Source organism: Serinus canaria, chromosome Z, assembly GCF_022539315.1.
Source record: "Serinus canaria isolate serCan28SL12 chromosome Z, serCan2020, whole genome shotgun sequence".
NCBI lineage: Eukaryota > Metazoa > Chordata > Aves > Passeriformes > Fringillidae > Serinus > Serinus canaria.
In genome coordinates, this window is record NC_066343.1 from 5,450,218 (window position 1) to 5,472,129 (window position 21,912).

A 21,912-nucleotide genomic window follows, 5' to 3' on the forward strand; every position below is an offset into this window, starting at 1 on the left:
TGTGTATTTTTCCTGTGGATTTGGGGGTTTTCTTTAGTGAAGTGGTTCAGTATTATCTGGGAGGTTTAGATGCATCTTTTATCAAAGTTATTTTACTGGATTTTTTTAATGTAAATCTTTCATGAAAATTTAGAAATCAAAACCGTATCAAGAAACTCAGCTTTGTAACACATGTAGCACCCTGATGCCTGTTGTTCTTTAACTTCTCAAATGTTTTTAACCACTTAATAACATTAAAACATTCCATTTGAGTGAGTACCTTAAGTCAGAAGGAGTCCTGCCTTGGAGCTGCAACTCCCATTTCTGCTAATCCTTTCATCCTTGCTCTAGCAGAATTATCCTCTTACACATTCTGGGGAGACAAGAACATTTTAGGGGGAAAACCAACCTAAGCTAGCAGAATTTACTTTTTAAATTTAACTTTTTAAGATTATTTTTCTTTTCATTTTAATGTTATCTTTCTTTAAACTGTTCAGCAAAAATGCTACCATGTCCAAATTACCTAAGCTAATGCACATTTTTGCAAACCTTAGTAATTCCCCCGCTCATCAAATTAAACAAGATTAGGAAGGTTGCAAAAATATATGCAAGAGGACATTACTTAAAAATGGTTGGCAGCTCAATTTTTCCCAGTAAATTTGGTTGGATTTTTGTCCATTTGAATGCCAGCCCATTGCTGGGCATGGTACACTATGAAAGCACAACCTCCCTCTCTCCTTCCTCAGCCTTTTCAGCATGCTGCTTGTACCTTGGTAGCAGGGCAGGAAATAAGCCTTGTCCTTCATGGCTGAAGTAGAAAAGGAAGGAGGATCTTTGCATCCATTTTTTTCTCTTCTGAAGAACCAGTTGCCATCTGCTCTCCATTAGTGATTCTGTGCTCTAATCTAATAAGGACATCTCCAGAGAAGCCAGGCAGATACCTCCAGATATGCAGATATTTCAAGCAAGACATGATAGTCATAAAATTGCTCCATGTGAATTACTAACCTTCTCCTAATGAATACATAAAAAAAAATCTATAGGCTCACTGCACATAATCATCTAATGTTCTATATCATTATAGAACATTAGATGATTATAGCGCACTGAAAATTTTTGAAGCCAAGAGTTACAATTTCTGTTCCTTCTGCAATATTGGCTATGTGAGACAATTTTTAATTAGAGTAATATTCCTTTTTTTCAAGGCTTCTCTTCACAGTACACAGAAGGACAATTAATCTCTCCACCTTTATTTTGTAGTCATTTCTTTTGCACAGTGACACACAGAACAGAGAGGGTTCTCTAAATCTGAAGGGTTTCTTAGTGAGGTCTCTAGAGTCAGGTGATCTACTCAAAATTTGCTGAATCATGCCTTCTTTTCTGGTAGGGAACGCTTACTGAAACGTGACCTTTCATCCAGTCAACTCAGAAGCAGAGAGTTAGAGAAGGAAGCAAACTTTCATTTGGGTTCATTACCTTCCCATTAGTCCTTTCCTCCTGTAAAGGGATCCTTGTGTAGTTTTTCTGGAGGGAATAGAAGAGCAGGTCTGCCCACACTGGGATTTTGTTCCTCCATTGCCAGAGACCCCCAAGAGACTTGGCTGGCACATCTGTGAGTGCAGCTCAGCCTGAAATTGTTCAGCACACAAGAGGTCCCATTGGGTTTACTGCAACTGGAGAATAGAAATGCCCCATTAACTCAGAGTGAATTCATATGCAGTGAGAGACAATCTGTTACTGAAATGTTTCTTCATAGTTTTGCAACCCCCAAGCCCTGGAGAACTCATAACCTTAGCGATGCCATTTTCAGATTTGAAAGTGGAGAGTAGGAAGATTTGTGAGAGGGAGTTCCCATAAAAAGGACAGTAAGATGTGGACATATTTGTCATTCTGGTTCCTTTCAAGTTAAAAAGTACATGCTGACGACATTATATACATATACATACACAGGCATATAGATATACATAGGCCTGCACATATACACATACATATACATACCTATTTAGAGATAGATATATCGACATATCTAACAGAGGGTAAGAAAGGAAAATAAATGGAAGGAGAAGTATGTAGGCATGTTTTCCAGAATCCTGCTAATGACCCTTGCCACAAACTCAGTTCATTTCTTGTGAGACAATCTCCATAGTTCTGCTGGAAATACATAACTAGATAATGTGTTTAAAGGGGCTTTTAGTAAAATATATGAGGAACTCGGGTAGAGAATTTGTAGAAATATTGCAAGGCCTGTAGTTTTCTTCATTAAAAAAACCCAAAATAATTAGCCACAGATATTTTGTTTATTATAGCTTTCATACATACAGATGCTTTCCTCATTCTTGGTGTGAAACTTAAGCAATGGTATGTATTCTTTGAGCATAACTCCAAGACTGAATGGTGATAGACTGTCCTTGCCCCTAGCAACTAGTAATAATGATAGATCATGTACTGTCTAAGTCCTCTAGAGTTGTAACACCAATCTTACCTCCTGCTATTCCTTTCCTGGAACATGGGAAGGAAACACTGCAGGATGGGAAGGAGCTGGTCCCATGTGAACAAAATATTTTGTTTGATGTTGCTTCACCATGCCTTGACAGTTCAGATGAGGCAGTCCAGAGAGATGTCAACAGAGATGTGAGATGCTGGGACGAGTTGTGGGTGAGAGCTGGTGCAGGAAAAGTGTTGTCTTGCAGAACTAGAGTCCAGCAACTGTGCCTGACTTTTCAAGTGTATCGATCCTCATGCTTTTGTTTCTGCAGTCATGTTCCTTGTTTCCCCAGCTGAAGAATATGAGTACTGTGTACTGACGTTATCTTCTGTTGCTTCCAACAAGTTCTTCACCTTCTTATTTAACTTATGTCTTCTTTCCAAGCGAGAATATCCAGGTTTCGGTTGGATCTATTTTAAGGTGAATTAATTAACCAGCATAATAATACATTCCTGCTTTTACCTATTTAATTTGTTTTATTCTAACGTCATTTTGAAGTACATGTGACAATGTCAGTAATAAGCATTTCTTCTCCCACCATCCTTATTTTTGCTGCAGGGAAACTTACCTCCCGATTATCGGATAAGCCTGATTGATATTGGGTTGGTGATAGAGTACCTGATGGGAGGAGCGTATCGCTGCAATTACACCCGAAAGCGGTTCCGAACACTCTACCACAATTTGTTCGGGCCCAAGAGGGTAAGAAACAGCTTGCTTGCCATCCTCATGACTGCACCAACTGGCAGCGTTTACCACAGCTTCTTAGATTGTTCCAGACTGGTGGGGTCAAGATTCACTTCCATTTTGTGCTTTGCAGTTAGCTCACCATAATGCATCACAAGCCAGGCACTGATACAAGCTATGTTTTTTTACAAATTTAATGAAAAAATTATTGCATTCAGCTGCCCTGCAGAAACTAGCACATTAAATAGTCTCCTCTGACTTTAAAACCTATAATTATGAGTATTCTCAGCTTTTAAAAGACAAGTCTTTAGACCTGCTCCAATAATACTGTAATTCTAACTCCTGAGCTAGATTTGAAAACTTCTGCATTCTTAGATGCATTTCCTATCTTATGGCTCATCTTCTGACTGTGATCTGAAGGTTTCAGGGCAAAGAAGCCCATAACTCAAAACATGTTTTATTTTTTGGATGTGGCTCCAGCAGTCATTGTACTCATGGCAGCACCACTGTTAAGTATTTTTGTGGGTTCCTGCCTGATAAGTGAATACAAAGTCTTTCTAAAACACAAAAGCTGTTTGTTATCATCCATATTGCCATGAACCCAATACAACATGTACAGGAGTCAGCTCAGCTCCTCCCAGTATGATTTGTGTCTCCTTCTTTGCCTATTTTTGCAGGACATTTCAGATTTTAGCAATACACAGCACTGAAGATATTAATAAGTGGCTATCAATAGCAAGAGCTCTGTGAAACTCTGGCAGACAGCTACCTAAACTGGGTTTATTTGTTTCCATATGCTTTTCCTTATGATTCTTCACATTTGAAAGGAAAGACAGTGATTGTAGCTGGCAGGAGAGAATTCCTTCCCAAAGTCACTCCATTGACAAAGGCATTTGAGCAGTGATTTCACCAGTACTGAACCAACACACAGAGTGGCTCCACAACAGTCAATAAAAGTGTTCCAGGGCAGCAGCCAAAACGCTGATGTACTCCAGAGAAATCCATAGATGCCTTATCAATGGTCCCTGTCACTTTCTTGCTAGAACAGCCCTAAGCAGTTGTATTTTGTACCTGAATCCAAATATATGTCTTCTGACATGGTTTTGGTGGAATAATGTCAAACTCGTGTTTCAAGTAACTACATATTTGTACTAATTTGATTGGTGTGTATGTGTGTGTGTATATATATGTATGCTATTGCAGTACATTATATTATTATTTTCTATATTTTCATTATTATTATTATTATTATTATTATCTATATTTTATTGTATATTCTACGTCACTCTACATGCATGTGTACGTATGTGTATATGTATACATAAACAGTTTTTCATCACTATTCTGTGAGAAATAACATTTTTCTAACTATTTTTTTTATACAGCCGAAAGCTCTGAAGCTGTTGGGAATGGAGGTAGGCAACCTGTGACAAATCTTAATGCCTTTTCCTTCTTTGATAAATATAAACTATATCCGGATGATGTTCAAATTCACTGTAATGAAAGCATGAATAGTATTTTTCATCCAGATAGCTTGTTTACACAAGGGGCAGATTAAGAAACATTTCTTAATAGAAGTCCAGGAGATAGCTAAGGAAAAAGAGGGCTCTGCCCCAACTATGGATCTTCTTGGTTTTTTGTTTAATAAGGAGTAAACAAAGTGTTTCAGTCCAGCAGGACAAGCAGAATTTCAGTCAGATAACATCTAACTTCAAAACACGTTCAGAGAAATGAAACACTTGCAGAGAATGATGCAGAAATCTTTATACAGAGATATCCAAAGTTATCTCAGTTTTATTGGCTCTTTTGTCTACCCCGATGCTTCAAGGTGATAGCAGTATTTTCATGGGTTTTTATTTTGTACAACCACTGTCATTTTTCCATCCATAGACACAGGACGTAGTAGGCCAGCTCACCTGATAAACACAAAAGGCTAAAATGGGAAAGAAACTAAAGGCAAGAGAAACAACAAAAGGATGGAGAAGGAAGAAATAAACATTCAGAATAGGAGTGAAGAAGGGAGATTGCTACTTTTGTAAGGTGATAAAGGGAGAAAACCCAAGATAAAGCATAGAAGGAGTCTTCAGCAGATTAGAAAATCCCCTGGATATGTACTTTCTGGAAGTGGAAAGAGGCAGATGCATTACAGCAGATGTTACATTTACACTGAGCTCTTACCTTTATTTTAACGATGGATTTTCCAAAATAGTTCTGGATATTGTGTGATTGTACTCTCTGGTTTTAGTTTCAGTGATAGTGTTATTGATTCAGGGTGATAGTCTGAGGCTCTGTTCCCCTGTTTACTGTCTTCTTAATTACAGTGCATGCACCAATACCTCTTTTATTGCTTATCTTTGTTAAATATTTTGTCCAAAAAATGATGAATGGCCTGGCCTGCAGGAAATGTTTTAGGCACTGATTTCAATGAATTGTGTGGATTGTTCCTTCACTGATGAAAAAAAATTCTCTACAATTCCCACAGGATGATGTCCCTCTGCGTCGAGGGAGAAAACCAACAAAGAAAAAAGAAGAAGAAGTTGATATTGATATGGATGACCCTGAGATCAATCACTTTCCCTTCCCATTCCATGAGCTGATGGTGTGGGCTGTGCTGATGAAACGTCAGAAGATGGCCCTCTTCTTTTGGCAACATGGGGAAGAGGCTATGGCTAAAGCTCTGGTGGCCTGCAAACTCTGCAAAGCCATGGCCCACGAAGCATCAGAAAACGACATGGTGGATGACATTTCCCAAGAGCTGAACCACAATTCCAGGTGAATTTCCTTTCATGTATACTTTCCGGGGGGGAAGTGGGGGGGAGAAGAAAAAAAAATAGGGAAGAGAGATTTCTGAACCTGCCTAAAGTTTTCTTATTTGTAGTTTGCTTTCATTTCTAACTTGTAGAGGAAGTGCAGTCCCTTTAGAGAAAATCCAAATGGCTTTTAAACAATCTGTCTGCCAGAGTAGCAAAGTTGTTAGCAATATAATTTCTGAAATGAAAAGACGTCAAGAAGACAGTGAAATATCTATATTGTTCATGTGTTCTCCCTGAGGCCTCTAGACTCAGACTGCAACATTTCTCTGTGTTTTTTCAGGATACTCTGTACCTACCCAGCAGAACAGTTATTGAAAACCTTATAAGCAAAATATTGAGGCAGAAGTGTTAATTATCCAAGAGGTCATGTTTAGATAAGCAAGGCAAGATAATAGATTCCATAAGAATTTTTCCTGATGGTAAAATGTCAGAAATTTAGGATTTAAGGAAGGATATTGGACACTCCTTCCAAGAAGGCTTGACCATGAAGCTGTTGGCAAACAGCAGAGAAGCAATCCCTTAAGCTGCAGATAACTAGAGGATTTCAGTTAGAAAATGTCAGGGAGGTGGGCAGGGAGGTGGGAGCAGACAGCTGGTCGGTGTGGGTGCTCATCACTGCTAAGTTGGGGCACTTATTTATGTGCCTAACATTAGCCACTCAGGTTTGAAGACGTGGGTTTCCGTGTGCCGAGTCAGCATCACGATTTGCGCGCTGGCAGGTGCCGTGCCCCGGCGGAGGCGGGCGGGTGCGGAGGGGCGCTCTGAGCGCAAGGAGCGCGCTGACGGAGCGAGCCGGTGTCCCTCTGTTGCAGGGACTTCGGCCAGCTGGCGGTCGAGCTGTTGGACCAGTCGTACAAGCAGGACGAGCAGCTGGCCATGAAACTGCTGACCTACGAGCTGAAGAACTGGAGCAACGCCACGTGCCTGCAGCTTGCCGTGGCAGCCAAGCACAGGGACTTCATCGCTCACACCTGCAGCCAGATGCTGCTCACTGACATGTGGATGGGTCGCCTCCGTATGCGAAAAAATTCTGGCCTGAAGGTCATTCCTGTTTTAAAATAAAATTAACATTCAGGGGATTCTAATAGATGGTGACAGGGTTCACAAAAAAAACAGTAATAACTGTCTAAAGTAACAGTATTTTAGATATTTATTTGCAGTGTCATTAAGCAGGGTATATTCTTCCTGTGTTCAGTTTTTGAGATGGGGCTTATCATAAGCCTAAATTCAAAGCACACAGCTTTGATTTTTCCATTCCCTTTCCTAAAGCCCCCTCTGGTATCATTTATCAGGACAAGAATTGAGCTAGGAGATTGGTGTGTCACCCTGCCTGTATACTTGAGGAGTTAGTCAAGAGTTTTAAAGATAAATAAAGGAAAATTAAGTGTAAGTGAATTAACCATTAGTGAAAGGTGCTGATCTGACAACCTTTCCCAGAACAGGCAAAGTAGACAGAACAAATTTCCTCACAAACCCTTGCAAATCTTCCTGATGGCATCAGAAGGAACTCCTTTAGAGGGTTTGAAGGATAACTCAGTTTTCAAAGCTGTTACAGCTTTACTTACACAGTTGACAAAACTGCTAACAGTGCAAAATGAATTCTGAGATGAATTTGAGTCCCTGGCATGTTCCACCAAAGCAGCCACCAGTCAGAACATAGCCAGATCACTCTCCCTCCCAGGTTACCCAGAAATATTTTCAGTGAAGAGATTCTCTCTTCTGCACTAATTGCCTGTGTGAAAATTGGTAATTACTCAGCTGTGTTACTATGTGAAAAGATGTTCAGTAGTGGCAAGAACGCTTAGGAGTGCATGCATTGCTTCCAGACTGGCTCCTAATCCAGTGACAGTGATGAGTGAGAGCAAGTGGCTGATAGCATTCCTATGCAGGACCTGTGCATACACGTTGTTCTGGTACAGACAGAAAACTTTCTCACATTTGGAGACATTCCTACTACCTATTTCCTGAACTCACAGGCCTATTATCCTTCAGAGGGACAGATGCTTTGTTCACTGTTTGGCTTTGCAGAAATTTAGCCTAGGCACATGGAGGGCAGTGTAGCAACTGATTTCCTACTACACGCTTTGCACTTGTCAGCACATTTCTTAAGCCCTAAAATAGACCATTCTTTCATAATGCATAACTGAAGGTAACAGGCTCTGTTTCCTTTCAGCTTCTTCTAACACCAGGGCTTCACAAGGATCCTTTACTCAGTTTCTATTTCATTGAAGCTCATTAGCAGAACTAGGGCAGGCTACAAGCTACATGAGGCAGCATGACAAAGAAATAAATTTGCAAGCATGAGTCATGTTTTATTTCTCAAGAACCTTTTTTTCCCTTTGAAACTGACAAATGGTAGGAAGTTTGAATATAATTATTTAGATTCTTGCTGGGGATGTATGGCACCAATGGAAGGGATAGGGGCAGCTGTTAATCCTACCTGCTCTTAAAAATAGCCTTTCTGTGAAGCCAGGTCTGCTGCAACCTCCTCTCCCTGGACCCATTATTTTGTGAGCACAGCACCAGTGCAGGAAGCTTTTCCAAGTCTGGCTACAGCATTTGGATACACTACCTGCTCCTCATTGTGTATTTTGAATGGTTTCAAAAGCACACAAGCTGTCTGGAGATATGATGAGCACAGGCATCCTCCCTAAGTGCCACGAAGTTAACTATCTGGTTTCACTCTCATTCAGGGAGAGACTCATCAGAAAATCATTCTCCATCAAATTGCAGCACAACCAGAGACAGTCATTGTACTTGTGAATACAGACTTTGCTTTGATTCACTGTGATCTATATTCAGTTGTAATAAAGTTTTAACCCAAGCATTGTTCATTACCTATAAATCCCAACAAGGAAATTTTAGTGGTTTCTACACTCCTGCATCTAAGAGAGGGAAGGCAGAAAAGAAAGAGCTGGCATTAACATGACCATTACACAGCTGCCTGGTTACTGAAACAAAATCCAAGGAGACTGCATATCTATGCACATCAGCATTTGCTTTTGCTAGCCTTGCCTTATCTCCTCAAATCCACACACAGTTGCACTTCTTTGACTGTCAATGTACATTAAGCATGGACATAAAGAGCTATTAACCCTCTCTGTAGAAATAAATACTCTCTGTGCGTCTTTCAAACTGATATTTTGTATTATGTAAAATGCAGACACTTGCAGGTCTGTACACCCATGTGGTCCCACCTACTCTGGCCCTTATATAATATTTTGTAAATATATTCTAGTGTGTACCACTATGCACCTGGTGATGTGCAAGTAGATAAAACATTCAAGAGCATTCACAGCAGCACTAATAGAAGTTACATGCTTTGATTCAATGCTCTGGTACCATTTTCCCCAATGACAAGTGCTTTATTGTCATAGAAACTCACATGTACATGTATCTTTCTTTTCCTTAATCTCCTGAGGGAGTTGTTCTGTTTGATGCTAAGTAACCATTATGACCATAATCTGTTTTCTGTGATGATTATTGTTATCATTATTATTGCTTTAGGTAATTCTAGGAATTCTACTTCCTCCTTCAATCCTCAGCTTGGAGTTCAAGAACAAAGATGATATGCCCTACATGACCCAGGCCAACGAGATCCATCTTCAAGAAAAAGATCCAGAGGAACCAGAGAAGCCAGTGAAAGAAAAAGATGAGGAAGACATGGAACTCACTGTAAGTGCTTGCAATAAATCAGCCTCAGCACTGTCAATTTGTTATTCCTACCTCTGAAGGCATTGCAGGACATCTGATGGCTAAATATAGCACATGACAGGATACCACTCTTGGTGCTCCCCTCTCCTCCACAGGACTCAAGCCACACAAGATGCCATCCTTTGGCCTCCGTGCTGCAGCAGTGCATGGAGATGCTGTGCTGTAATATCCTCATATTTCGACTCAAATATCCTCATATTTTGAATCCATATTGTCTGAACTAAGTGAATTAGATTTCAGAAGCACTCAGTCAGGATAGATGACCTCTCTGGTGTGAAAAGGACTCACCTTTGGTTGGAAATGCCAAAAGATTAATGGAAGCCAGAGATTTTTTTTCTTTTAGTTGACTTCACTAGAGAGTAAGCAAGTATGCATACAAGCCAGAAAAATTATGAAAGCTTAGTCTAAAATTCTTTTTGTATTTGTGGTCATTGCCTTTCCCACAAATGCACATCCAGTCTTTACTCTACTGAATACAAGAGCAAGCAGCAAGACAGCTCCACTTCTACAGCTCAAGAGAATTGTGTAAGGAGGGACTTGTCAGTATTAGCAACATAGCCTTTGAGGAATAATTTACAATGTGAAGAATCAGACAACTGAAGCTCTGAAAACTACCCAAGTCATCTACCTCCTGTCTCTTGTTCTCACACTTTTTAGTTTGGACAGTTATCATACAGGCTGTAGCATCTCCTTTAGTCTAGTTTGGTTTGGATTTGTTCGGGTTTGATTGTGGTGTCTTTGAAAGGCTTAAAACTCAGCCCCAGTTGGTCAGGGATTTGCCTGATTAAGTTAAGAAACAAAAAAAAAAAAAAAAAACCACCAAAAAACAAAAAAACCCAGACTGTTTCCCACAGGCAAACAGCAGGAGCTGCACACAGGACCCCGACTGCAGGCAGGCAGAAGGACCTGCCTACAGGACTCAATATGCAGGCAAGCCGAAGGAGCAGCCCTCAAGACCCACCTACAGGACCCGTTTGCAGGCAAGAACCTGGCTCTTGGGAAGGACCAGAAGCCAGAATAGCAGCAATGGGGCATTCTCTGCTCATTAGCTATTAATTGCAATTTACTAACCCTCGGCTTCTGATCCCCTTATGAAGTGCCTATTCAAATCAAATAAGCACTTTGCAACCTGCCTTTTACCTGGCAATGGGGAGAAATTTGGGAAAGATGTGTTTTCCATCCCACTGTAGTTATCCCAGCTCCTGGTTTCTTGTCTACAATATTGTTTCCTTTTTCCCTTCTGACTCCTGCTGCAAATAAGTGATGTGTGCAGGGGACCTGCTATTCCAGATGAACCTTAGATGTTCCTCCTCTTCTCCCTTCCATGTGCTGACAGTCCTATTGCTCTGTTCTGTCATTGACTCTTCCCTTAATTCCTTCAAATTCAGTGTGTCACTCTAGTGAAGTTTCAGGCACTTGAAACATTCTCTATAAAATAATATTTCTTTCTGTAGAGTCCAGAAAGTTTAGAAAGAATATTTTTGGTCAGCACTGCTCACTTAGTATTTCTGCATATAACCTATACCACACTGTAGAACTTCTAACACAGCTGTTTCACTCAGGTGCCCCTCGGTGGTGAGGAGAGATGAATTGGTAGCAGAGAGATCTTCCATGTCTGTGGTTAGATGCCACAGGCAGTTACCTGACATATTTTAAATATAAGAAAATAGTTTAGACTGAAGTTGCATATTGTTCCAGCCTTACTAGCCTGCTGTTCCTTCCAGTCAAATGATCTGGCATAATGGTCAGGTTTCTTTTCCACTGATCAGAGGATGCCTGAAAGATGTTTTGGGAAGTCCCTTTGTGAAGTTTCCCTCTAACCATAGTATCCTTTTGTATATTAAGTATACCTTATAAATACTTCAATAAGATTAATTATTCATTGTGCTGGGATATCATAAATGTTTAATCCATTGCTGAACTTTGAATCAATAGATCAGTCACTCACCTAGCCTGAGCTTTGTTCAGCATAAAGATTAACAAACAAAAGTGATGTAAAAAAAAATCATTTTCATCTCAAAGTTCCTTTTCTGGCAAATAATCAATAATTGAAATAATCTTCCCGATTCTCCTTCTAACCACTCCCTATGAATACTTCTCAAGTCTCTGTATTCATCATGTCACACCCATATTCTCTCTGCTAAAATGAAGATAAAGAGCTCTCATCTAGGCAGGGTCTGTTCATTGATTTCCTGTGTGTCTTGCACTAAGCCCAGGTGACTAAAGACAGGCCAAGGACTCAGTTTCTTCTTCTGTACAGCACTGTTGCAGAGTGCATGAGGTACGGGGGCCACAGTGATCTTTTCCCTATTTTACACCTCATTTGCACAGAATAATGTGATCAGCAGACTACAGCCACAGTGAAGTTAAGTCTCCATATGGGTGTGTTTGCATGCAAGTATGTGTTTGCTTTATGCTCCTGGGGGCAAGGGTCTGGTGGGTAACTGAACACGTGGATATACTATGAAGATGTGTTTATTCACTGTAAACTACTTGTTATTCACACTTGTTTTCAACTTTATAACAGATACATGAGAGGGATAGGCCCACATTTCTTTTACACCTAGATGCTAAGAAACTGGCTAATAGCAGCTTAATACTCACAAAAACACATTTGAATACTGCTCTCATCAGTGCCCCTCAGCACCAAAAAATTTACCACAATTTATTTATGGGGCTGACAGTCACTAATCCTGAATATTAAACACAGAGCAGTAGAAGGGCATTAAAGTCTAAAGACCAGGGTTATTTTATATTTGTACAGTGTCCTAATCAAGGGCTTAATTGCTGAAATTCAGGTCAGACAGAAACCTCAGAAGTCTCCTGTCATCGCAGAATAACCCTTATTCTGGATGCCATAACTAGGAGCATCCTTAACCCTATTCAGTATTATTGTTTGGGTATTAGAGCTCCCCAGTAAATGGTTTTATTTCAGAACAGACAATAACCCATCCAAGTCCTTTAAAATGTGTTTCTATGGTTTGTTTTTTGGGTTTTTTTTTTTCCATTTTGCCTCAATTTTGCACAATGAATAAGAAGTTTGAACTTCCAGAGCCTCACTGAGGTAGTCTGAGAACTTTTCAGCAGCAACAAAGCTAGTTCTGTTGGCCTCTGATATCACATGAACTCATCTGTAGTATGTGTGCTTAGCCTTTTCTCAATGGCAAGAAATAGCAAAATAGTAATCATATCACTAAAAATACAGAAAAGCCTGAAGATTCATGTCCTATTGCCCCTGGCCCAACTTACCCTTCCCAGTGGAAGATGACTCACAGCATCTCTCAGGCCAGCAATAAGGCACCCCTTCAGCTCCTCTGGAAAACAGACTTGGGAGACACGGCTGGTGGTGTCTAGGCAGAAGTGCTGACCCTTCCCATAAGAAGAGGTTCTCTCTTCCTCTAGGGAGTTTGGAAACCATCCATGCTACCACCACTACCACATATGGGCTCTGGCAAGGTCTATGTCCTTTGCCCTCCTCAGCAGACAGGATTTCTGAGCTCCTGGCACTTTGGTCCTGTTCCTTTGTGCTCACTGTAGCCACCAAGCATGTGCAAAATTTTATATGTCTAATCTTATATGTCTGTAAATCAAAGACATTAAAACATTTTTCTACCAATGTTTCGGGGCAGAGAACAGCAACCCTAGAACAACTACCATGGGGGTAGCATTTTCACATGCAGGGTAGGGTCCAGCAGGGTGTGCTGAGTGAAGGAAGGGGTTTCTACACAGCTATGTATCATTTCTACACCAGTTCTCTGTGAACTGGGGTAAGACATGTAGATTTCACTCAGGATGAAATTGGAACAGCCTGTATTAGTTCCAGAAAGACTGAAATTCCTGTTATTTAATTATGAAACACATAAAGATATTAGAGTATTGTTAACATACATTAATGCAAAAATGTACAACCCAAAACTCTCCCCTGATAGTTCATTATCAGCAAACAGTCCTCAATTACATAAAACAAAATCTGGCCCAACAATAACAACAAAAAACCAGATTAACAAAATCTCCATGTAAAAACTATGAAAACATCTATCCCTTCAGGCTAGAATGATGCAGTTGTACTGTACTTCACAATGAGGCTGAGCTGCTGTCAAGCTTACCTTGCATGACTCATGGTGAATCATGGACAAAATCATGTATTAGAGAAAGAGATGCCGCCCACACAGAGCTGTGTGTTGAGTTGTTCCCACCCTACTGCATCCCACTCCAAGGAAAACATTTGTTCACATTTGGCACTGCAATTATTCTGTTAATACAGTTACATAGGTTATTTCTGAATCTTTCTAATGGGGAAGCTTTTCACTTTGTTAATACTGAGGTATAATTAACAGTCAGGAACATCAGGTCAAATCTAATCCCTAGCTATCAAAGAGAAATTCCCCATCTGTAGCATGGGGGAGGGGAGAAGGTACTATTATATGATATAATTAATTCAAAAATAATTGTAATGAGACAAAATTACTACATTGTTATCAGGAAGAAAGTAGTAGAAAACAGGAAATCAGAATTTATAAGTTGAAGCATCAATCTAGATATTGAAAGAGCATTATTATGAAGACATCCACAACTCACTGATTTCATTGAGAATTAAGTCTGTTTCAGAATTTGTAGATTTGTAAAATTTACAAACTGAATTCACAAAATTGAACTCTAAAATAATCCCTTTCACTAAAGCATGGCATTGCTCATTTGTTAAAGTAGGCAGCATTCATTTTCATTCTGCTGCAAAACTCCTGAGCACCAGGGGACAGCAGAGACAAAGCCTTGGGAAAAGCTGCAGAAAACTCTGTAGCTCCAGATGGCAGTTTTCCACAAACAGCATCAGTAAGTAGAGGGAAGCAAAGAATTTACTACCTCCTTGGGCTATAGTGTTCCCAAAGCATTCAGATCATATTCAATGGGGCTTTTCCCCCCACAAAAACCCAATCAATGGTACGGATCCAAGGATCACTTTGATTTTGTGGAGTAATGATATCTTCTGTGGAGGTTGTGTAATTTTTGCTATTGTGGTTATATTCAGTAAGTCTCATAATCATAAAAACCCTTCTCCTCTGCTTTATAGCCACTTTGTCTTTTTCCTGTTTTGTACAAGTCATGATGGACTTTCAAGGTGTTTTATGGGGTCATGAGAGCCAACAGGCGGTACACTTAAATTTTTAATAGGTGATGTTTTACCCATATTTATGGAAATTAAATTAAAAATCTTCAGCCATTAAAGTTAAAGGAAATAGGTTAACTTGGTCAAAGCAAGCTTTAGTTTTTGAGAGAGTCCCAGCAGGTTAGTTTCAGTGCAGTATAGTTCTGTCCTGAACTTTGTTGTATTTTATTGAAAATGTGCACGGCAACATCCATATGTTGTCAGATTCAAGAATATAAGGGTCCACAAGCAAAGTAATAATACTGGAGGAAAAACTACTTGCACAAATGAAGTTAAAGAGAAGGAGCCATATGGGACCAAGCCCAGTCCTGATAATGTTACAAATATCCACACTGACTGAAAAAAGTTTATCATCACAAATTACTGTTTCACAGGGAAAATACCTATATGAATAGCTCCACATGAGGCTGGAAAAAGGAAGAAAATGTTAGATTGTGATTCTTACTTTTAAATATGTGAGAAGTGCATCACCAGTTCCTGCAGGGTTCTAGAAACTGATCAGGTGGCTCACCTGAAGCCAAAGAGTTAAGTGTGTGCTGTACATCCTGTTGAGTTGGAGAGCACACATACAGAGACAAGAAGGACCTTTTTATAGAAAGACCATATGTCTGGCATCTAATTGTTCCCTTGGTTTTCTACCATTTAAGCTGCAGATGAGGACAATGCTGTCTTCATGGATGGTGAAAGTTTGCTTCAGTTAACGAAAAAGCACAAGGGTGCCTTCATCTACTTTTAGGAAAGCATTATAGAAGCATTGAAACAAATGCATCATTTTGCAGTCCCTGCATACTTAGATTTCTCTCAATTCTTGCAAATATTTCCTGTGCAGGCTGCTGCACCCACAAACTAAAGAGTAAGAACTTACAAAAGGCACAGTGAGCTAAAATCCAGTCTTGGTCTACTGTTCACTAAATAATTGCTTCAGAATGAATCTTTAATAGGACCCATTACTCTTCAAATACAAACGAACTTATTTTAAGCACTAACTTCAGTGATTGTAGATTAGTCCTTCCATTTCTCTGCAGCTGATAATGAAAATTTAGGGTTAGGTTTGCACTCATAGTTGGGGACTTCTTATGTGTGTTTTTCTTGAGCTCAGTGTAGCCTTTGAGTGGGTCTAAATTGCAATGGTAACTGTGAGATCAAGCCTAGCAAAGGCAATGCATGAGCAGTCTGGAACTTCACTATGGAAGAAGCTAAAATCATGTATATTAATTTTCAATTTAAGGCCTTTCTGCTGCAGTGAGCTTTACTAGTAAGTCCTCTTACATCCATGTAATCTTCACTGTGGGATCATGGCCTGGGACAGTTCCAGTTTTATTAACTTATAAAGTGCCACTGTCTTCTTTGCTTGTAGTTCAGTGACTATCAACTCATCTTTTCCCTTGTTGGTCTCTCTCAATCTCAGCTTTATGAACTTCTCTTTGTTTAAAACCAAAATTTACCTGGTTTTGGTCTGCATCTGTTTATTGTGTAGAAGTTCACCACATAAAGCTGTTGTCAGGTAAAAGTGTTTCTGTCCATACAGCAAAAATGAAAAATATTCTCCACACTTATTTTTTGTCAGGAATTACCCTCTCAAGCTGAGGGTTGAGGCTAAAGCTATGGCTTTCCATTTTCAAAGTATATAAACAAAAGCCTCCCTGCAAAAAGGTAATTTGAAAGCAAAGCATTTTATGCCTGGCTGTGGTCACCTGGTTTTATCTAGAGATCAAGAACAGTTTCCTATTGACATTTCAAAAATTGTGTAATTTTTCTTTCACAAGAAAGAAACATAAACATTTATTTCTTGTAGGCAATGCTCGGACGGAGCAATGGAGAGTCCTCAAGAAAGAAGGAGGATGAGGAAGTTCAGAGCAGACACAGAATGATCCCCATTGGAAGAAAGATTTATGAGTTCTACAATGCTCCCATCGTGAAGTTTTGGTTTTACACCGTAAGAAATCTTTCCTGCTATATTCATAACGTCTGTATTAATCCTGAAATTGGACTAAAGTCATATTTTGTGTTTCACTGATGTCTATATTTATATGCATTGGAGGGCTTTCCACATAAATAGTTTAATAAAAGTATTTGGTAGAAGTCTGCTATCATTGCAAGGCTTTTGAAATTACCATTTCATTCAGGAAGTTAATGGCTAAATTTGAATGATTGTGAATGTTTTTCTTTAAATAAATTGTATGGGGCAGTTTGCTGTATTGCTCCCAAGGAATTCCCTATGGGAAAATTCAAAATAGGATTGCTTCCAATAGTAAGCCCAGTGGGAGGTTGGTCTGAGTCAGAATATTAATTATTTAATAACTGCTGAAAAAAAGATGTAGAGCACTTCTTTCCTTGGAACATTTTTTTTTTCTGTTTTGACCAGTCTGTGGATTGTCTCTGAGAGAAAATGTGCATGTAAGTACCCACAATATATCAAAGACATGATTGACAGCCAATGTACATTTTTCAGGGACAAATTATGTTAAGTCAGTATATTCCCTGTGTTAGAAAGAAATTAAGCTTCCAGAAGGAGCAGAAAAAAATGATGTCATGGATTTCAACTATGGTAAAGCAGTACCAAAAACTTCACAGGGCTTTCTCACAGCTAAATTAATAAAGTTATATTAAAGTTACTAAGTGGATAAAAATCTTTTTGACAATTAGTCCTCAAGAGTAGATATTAATTATTCATTATCGAGCTGGAAGCAGGGATCAAAGTTCTCCTCTATATCAAGTGTTATCTGGTATTTTTATTCAAACTTTGATGATGGAGTAGAGATTGATTATTATTTTAGTTATTATTTAGTTATTACTAGTGTATTTTGCAAATTACACTAGAATGTAGAAAGATAAGACTAAAAAGATCACAAAAGTAATCCTTTCAGTCTTCTTGGCTGGAGTATTCCATCCCAGTTCAGCTTCTGCATCATGTGACAAGTGTGTACTGGTTTGAAAGACCCCGAAAAAGAAGAATGTTTCAAGAAGTTTTTAAAGCTTGACTTAAGGGGAGAAGTTAAGGAAGCAAGAATGTTTTTTCTGTTAAAAAGAAAAGGTCTGAAGAAGGAATGTAACAGCTTTCGAATATGTGTAAGTAACTCAAAATCCTTGCTGAATAGGACAAAAAATAACACTCAGAAAGTTCTAGGTAAGAGTTAGGAAACAGTTTCTAACTGCTCCAAAAAGTACTGTCATGAACTGTGTGAGGACATGCTAGATTTTCCATTTTAGTGATTTCTAAATGATCTTATCAAGACATACATTCAGTGTGGTACACTGGAATTAATCCTGCCTCAGCCCAATGGAATTGGCTAGATGGTTTCAGATGTTTTTTCCCAGTCATATTTTCCATCATTCTGCTGAAAGCACAGCAAATGACAAAGAATGGATCGTTCTGCAAGTGACTTCTTATAAGAAAAATTGCCTTGCAGATGTTGGGAACAACTCCCATCCATCGAGTGTTAACTGTGGTGGACGCTGTAGACTAGCAGAGTTTAACAACTTGGAGTAATTTATTGCTCAACTCGGTGGCCACTGAACATTAATCAGGCCCACAAGTCCAGAAACTACTCATCAGCAGCCTAGTCTCATTATCAACTGCAGTGTGTATTATGCACAAACAGAAAAGTCTTTACACTGCAAATGGAAAGAAGCATCCTGTTAGTTCAATTTTTAAATGGGAGGGAGAAATCAATGCTGGATTTCCATTTAGGCTTGTTCCTACAGTTTTATGTCCTGAGGCAGGTCTTAGTCAAGGTCATTTATTAAAACTGGATCTTGAATACACTGAACCTAGAGAGCAAGTTAAGGCAGATTCTGGCTGCCATGCTTGACCTGTTGTATATATTGAGAACTCCTGGAGACTCAAAGCAAAACAAGTTTCAGAGAAGGATTAGAACGGCACAGCCTATCACATTTTTTAAATACGCAGGCACAAATCTTATTCATGGATTTCAAAACAAATCATTCAAATTTTACATTATGCAGTCCAAAATGGATATAAAGGGTCCTATGGGTATTGTACGCTACTTAAAACAATTTGAATATTCTGCATTTAGCTATCTCTATTACTATATAGATGTATTCACCTTCATTCTTCTCAGCAAGAGCAAGTTAAGTAAGATATTTGAGTAAGTAACATTTGGCTCAGCAGACACTAGACAACTTTTCCTCGAAAAATCCCAAAACCAAACAAACACAAAAAACAGCACTAACAAACCAACAAACAACTTCCCACCAACTTTAGCTTTTCTCTTTAAATATGAAAAAATTTCAAAAGTCAACTGCTCTGTTGTGTTTTGTGGCTGTTGCATTGGAAACCATGATGCAAATGTTTCATCCCACAGACTGGTGAGCAGAAGAGGATGATCTTCTCCTACTGTTGACTACTCCCACTGTCCTAATATCAAAAAACACTTGCAGCAGTGTTAAAATAGTAAAAAAAAAAAAAAAAGTAGAGTTTTATTGGAAACTTCCAGTTATCCTGCTGATGATGTGCTCACATGGCATTGGATTTCTACAATTTTTATAAGTTTAACAAATTAGCATAATTAACAAATATTTTCCAATTAGAAGAGTAGTTGGTTAGGTTATTTTCTCTGGGTACCGGCCCACTGGATCTAGGGCTTCTTTGCCCCATTTCATATTGTGTCTCTTCAGATTCTGATTGGAAAACAGAAGCCTGCTCCCTGTCAGACTTCTTTGTCTTAATAGTAAGATTAAACAATATTTCAGGAATATGTTAGAAGGTTATTTACTACTCTTAAATCTAAGAGAAATGGTAGCAAAAATACCATAGGAACTGTATAACTATTTAGGAACTACTATGAACTATATTACTATTTGGTAAAAAGCTACAAAAATATGAAAAATACATAAAAATCAAAATCTTTAGGCATCATTACTGCTAGCATTAAGTGAGATACTAGCAGGAAGTAAGAGTTTATGATCATTTAATTACTGCAATCAATCAAAAAAGAGGTGGGTGATCACCTTCTTAAAGCATTAACCTATTGGCAAAATTTCAAGGTGTGTCCTCTACCACAATGAGCATTCCAGTATTTTCTATGGAATGGGACTACGTCCATAAAAGGGCTGGGTGCAATCCACCCTTGAAACTTCTTCGTAGGCACTTCATTCCTTAGTTTCTTCAGCTCTCAGTGGTGAGAATGGCAGCTCCTAGCTCTTTGTCAAGCCAGGCAAAAGCAAGGAAAAACAGGGTTCAGCTTCTTCTGTAGTAGCACTTTTAAAGAATCTTGAGTACCAGCACAAACAGCTGCACTGGAGTTTGGCCACAGTGTTGGATCAGTGTCACCTCCTGGAAGGGGAGAGCAAGTTAGAAGTGTGGGGAGGGAGAAGGAGACTGTCATTCACCCTGCCACCAAAGGGCTAATTTCTTGGGTCAAAGTGGAGACATTTCAGTAAAAGTTTACTCACAAATCAAGATTATTTTCTCTTTTGTCAAGCTAAAACATTTTGCAATATTTACTAAGTTTGAATTGACATAAGGAAACCTGCAAAAGCTGAAAACAAAAAAAGTCAGAATTCCAAAAGAAAACCTGGAAGAAGCAAAACCCCCTGGTTACACTTGGATTCTTGCCATTTCTGTCACTTTTGTAACCTCTCTGTCCTCATTCTTTTGCCACACTGACTGCAAGTGCTCACCAAAGGCTGCTGAAGCAGATCAAAGTAGATTTCCTGTCAATTAGTAATCAATAAGGTCTAAGAGGAGTGTGAAGTAACAGAATCACCTGGCTTTTTGTTCTGTGTTAGAAGGTGCTATTTCCACTAGGGAGGTGTGCATCCAGTTCTGCCTGCCCAGACAGAGGTTTTCCTCACCCCAAGGTCACCCTGCGTGTTGGTCTACATTGCTCCCCATTTCCCTTAGGAGTGGTAAGGGAAGAGCAGCTTCCAATGACTGTGCACTGCCATCCATCATCCCTCACAAACTGAAAGACAAATGAGATCATTTCCTCCTCTGTTTTATGCAGACAAGAAGTAGTACTTCAGCTGTCTGCTTCCTCTATACTGATAGCTATGGCCAATAGAACAAATTCTCTTGAGTGTCCTCAGCCAGCAACTGGAACAAAAGCCAGAATTCTGTGGCTTTTACAAAGAGCGGAAGTGACATTCTCTAACAAATACAATAGAGCTACAAACTCTATTCTGTGATGTGCAGAGCATTGAAATAATCCTAGCCAAAAGTCTCAACACCCTCTGTGGCTGTTTTAGCTTACATGTGAGCCCATGTACGCAATAGTGAGTAACACACAGTTGAGAGATAAAAACTGAATTCAAATATAGATGTATGCATTACAGCTTTCTGTCACAATGACTAAATGTTCATGCACAGAACTGAGTCATCTTTTCTCTGACTTATATTTAGCATGAAGATGCATTTTCTTATAGGGCTGCTGTTGGAAAGGCAAAGTAGACAGGCGGTTGGATTCTGGCCTCCACGAACCAGAGTGGAATCCTTGCCACAGCCCATGCTCCAGAATGACACTAGGGTTTCTCTGAACTTTACGAACTTGATGATGCAATTTGCCTGACATGTCTTTTTTTGACAGACCATTTAATTACATTCAGCATGCAGGAAAAAAAAAAAAAAAAAAAAAAAGGAACAAGAAACAGAATTCGCACTTTCCTCTAGATCAAAAATTACCCTGGAAGGTGAATATATTAGGAAGGAAAAGAAAAACATTCACTCTTCAAAATTTGCAAAAAAATATAAGGCAAATGAATGCATGGCTATGCCCAACTCCTTGCTGCAGTAGTGTGAGTAGGAGTAGCAGTGTTTTGTGGAGGAAACATGCTACAGGTTAGAAGTAAGAAGTAAGGGTAAGAAGACCTGTAATAATGCCTAAAACCTGGACTCAGAATGCCAGATTCAGCCCAGATTAGGTGAATGGGGGGAAAACACAAAAAAGGGGTGTTAGAGGACCAAAGGCTTTTAGAAGCAGATGAGGGAGAAATCTTCACGTAGCTTACTTAATTGGGTAGTTGACACAGTGGTATTAGGATTGCCTTCACTGCAGGATGATCCAAGGGAACTGCATTAATAAAGTCTTTTTGAGGAGATAGATATAGTTGGA

General features: G+C 39.2%; 1 protein-coding gene across 1 annotated transcript in view; it reads left to right on the forward strand.

Moving 5' to 3' along the window:
* Positions 1-21,912, forward strand: part of TRPM3 (transient receptor potential cation channel subfamily M member 3) — a 261,595-nt gene that overhangs the window by 211,774 nt on the left and 27,909 nt on the right. Inside the window, exons 13-19 of the mRNA XM_050986919.1 lie at positions 2,849-2,884; positions 3,023-3,163; positions 4,534-4,563; positions 5,631-5,920; positions 6,774-7,002; positions 9,469-9,636; positions 16,635-16,775. Coding sequence (XP_050842876.1) covers positions 2,849-2,884; positions 3,023-3,163; positions 4,534-4,563; positions 5,631-5,920; positions 6,774-7,002; positions 9,469-9,636; positions 16,635-16,775 — 1,035 coding nt within the window. The remainder of the gene's footprint in view (positions 1-2,848; positions 2,885-3,022; positions 3,164-4,533; positions 4,564-5,630; positions 5,921-6,773; positions 7,003-9,468; positions 9,637-16,634; positions 16,776-21,912) is intronic.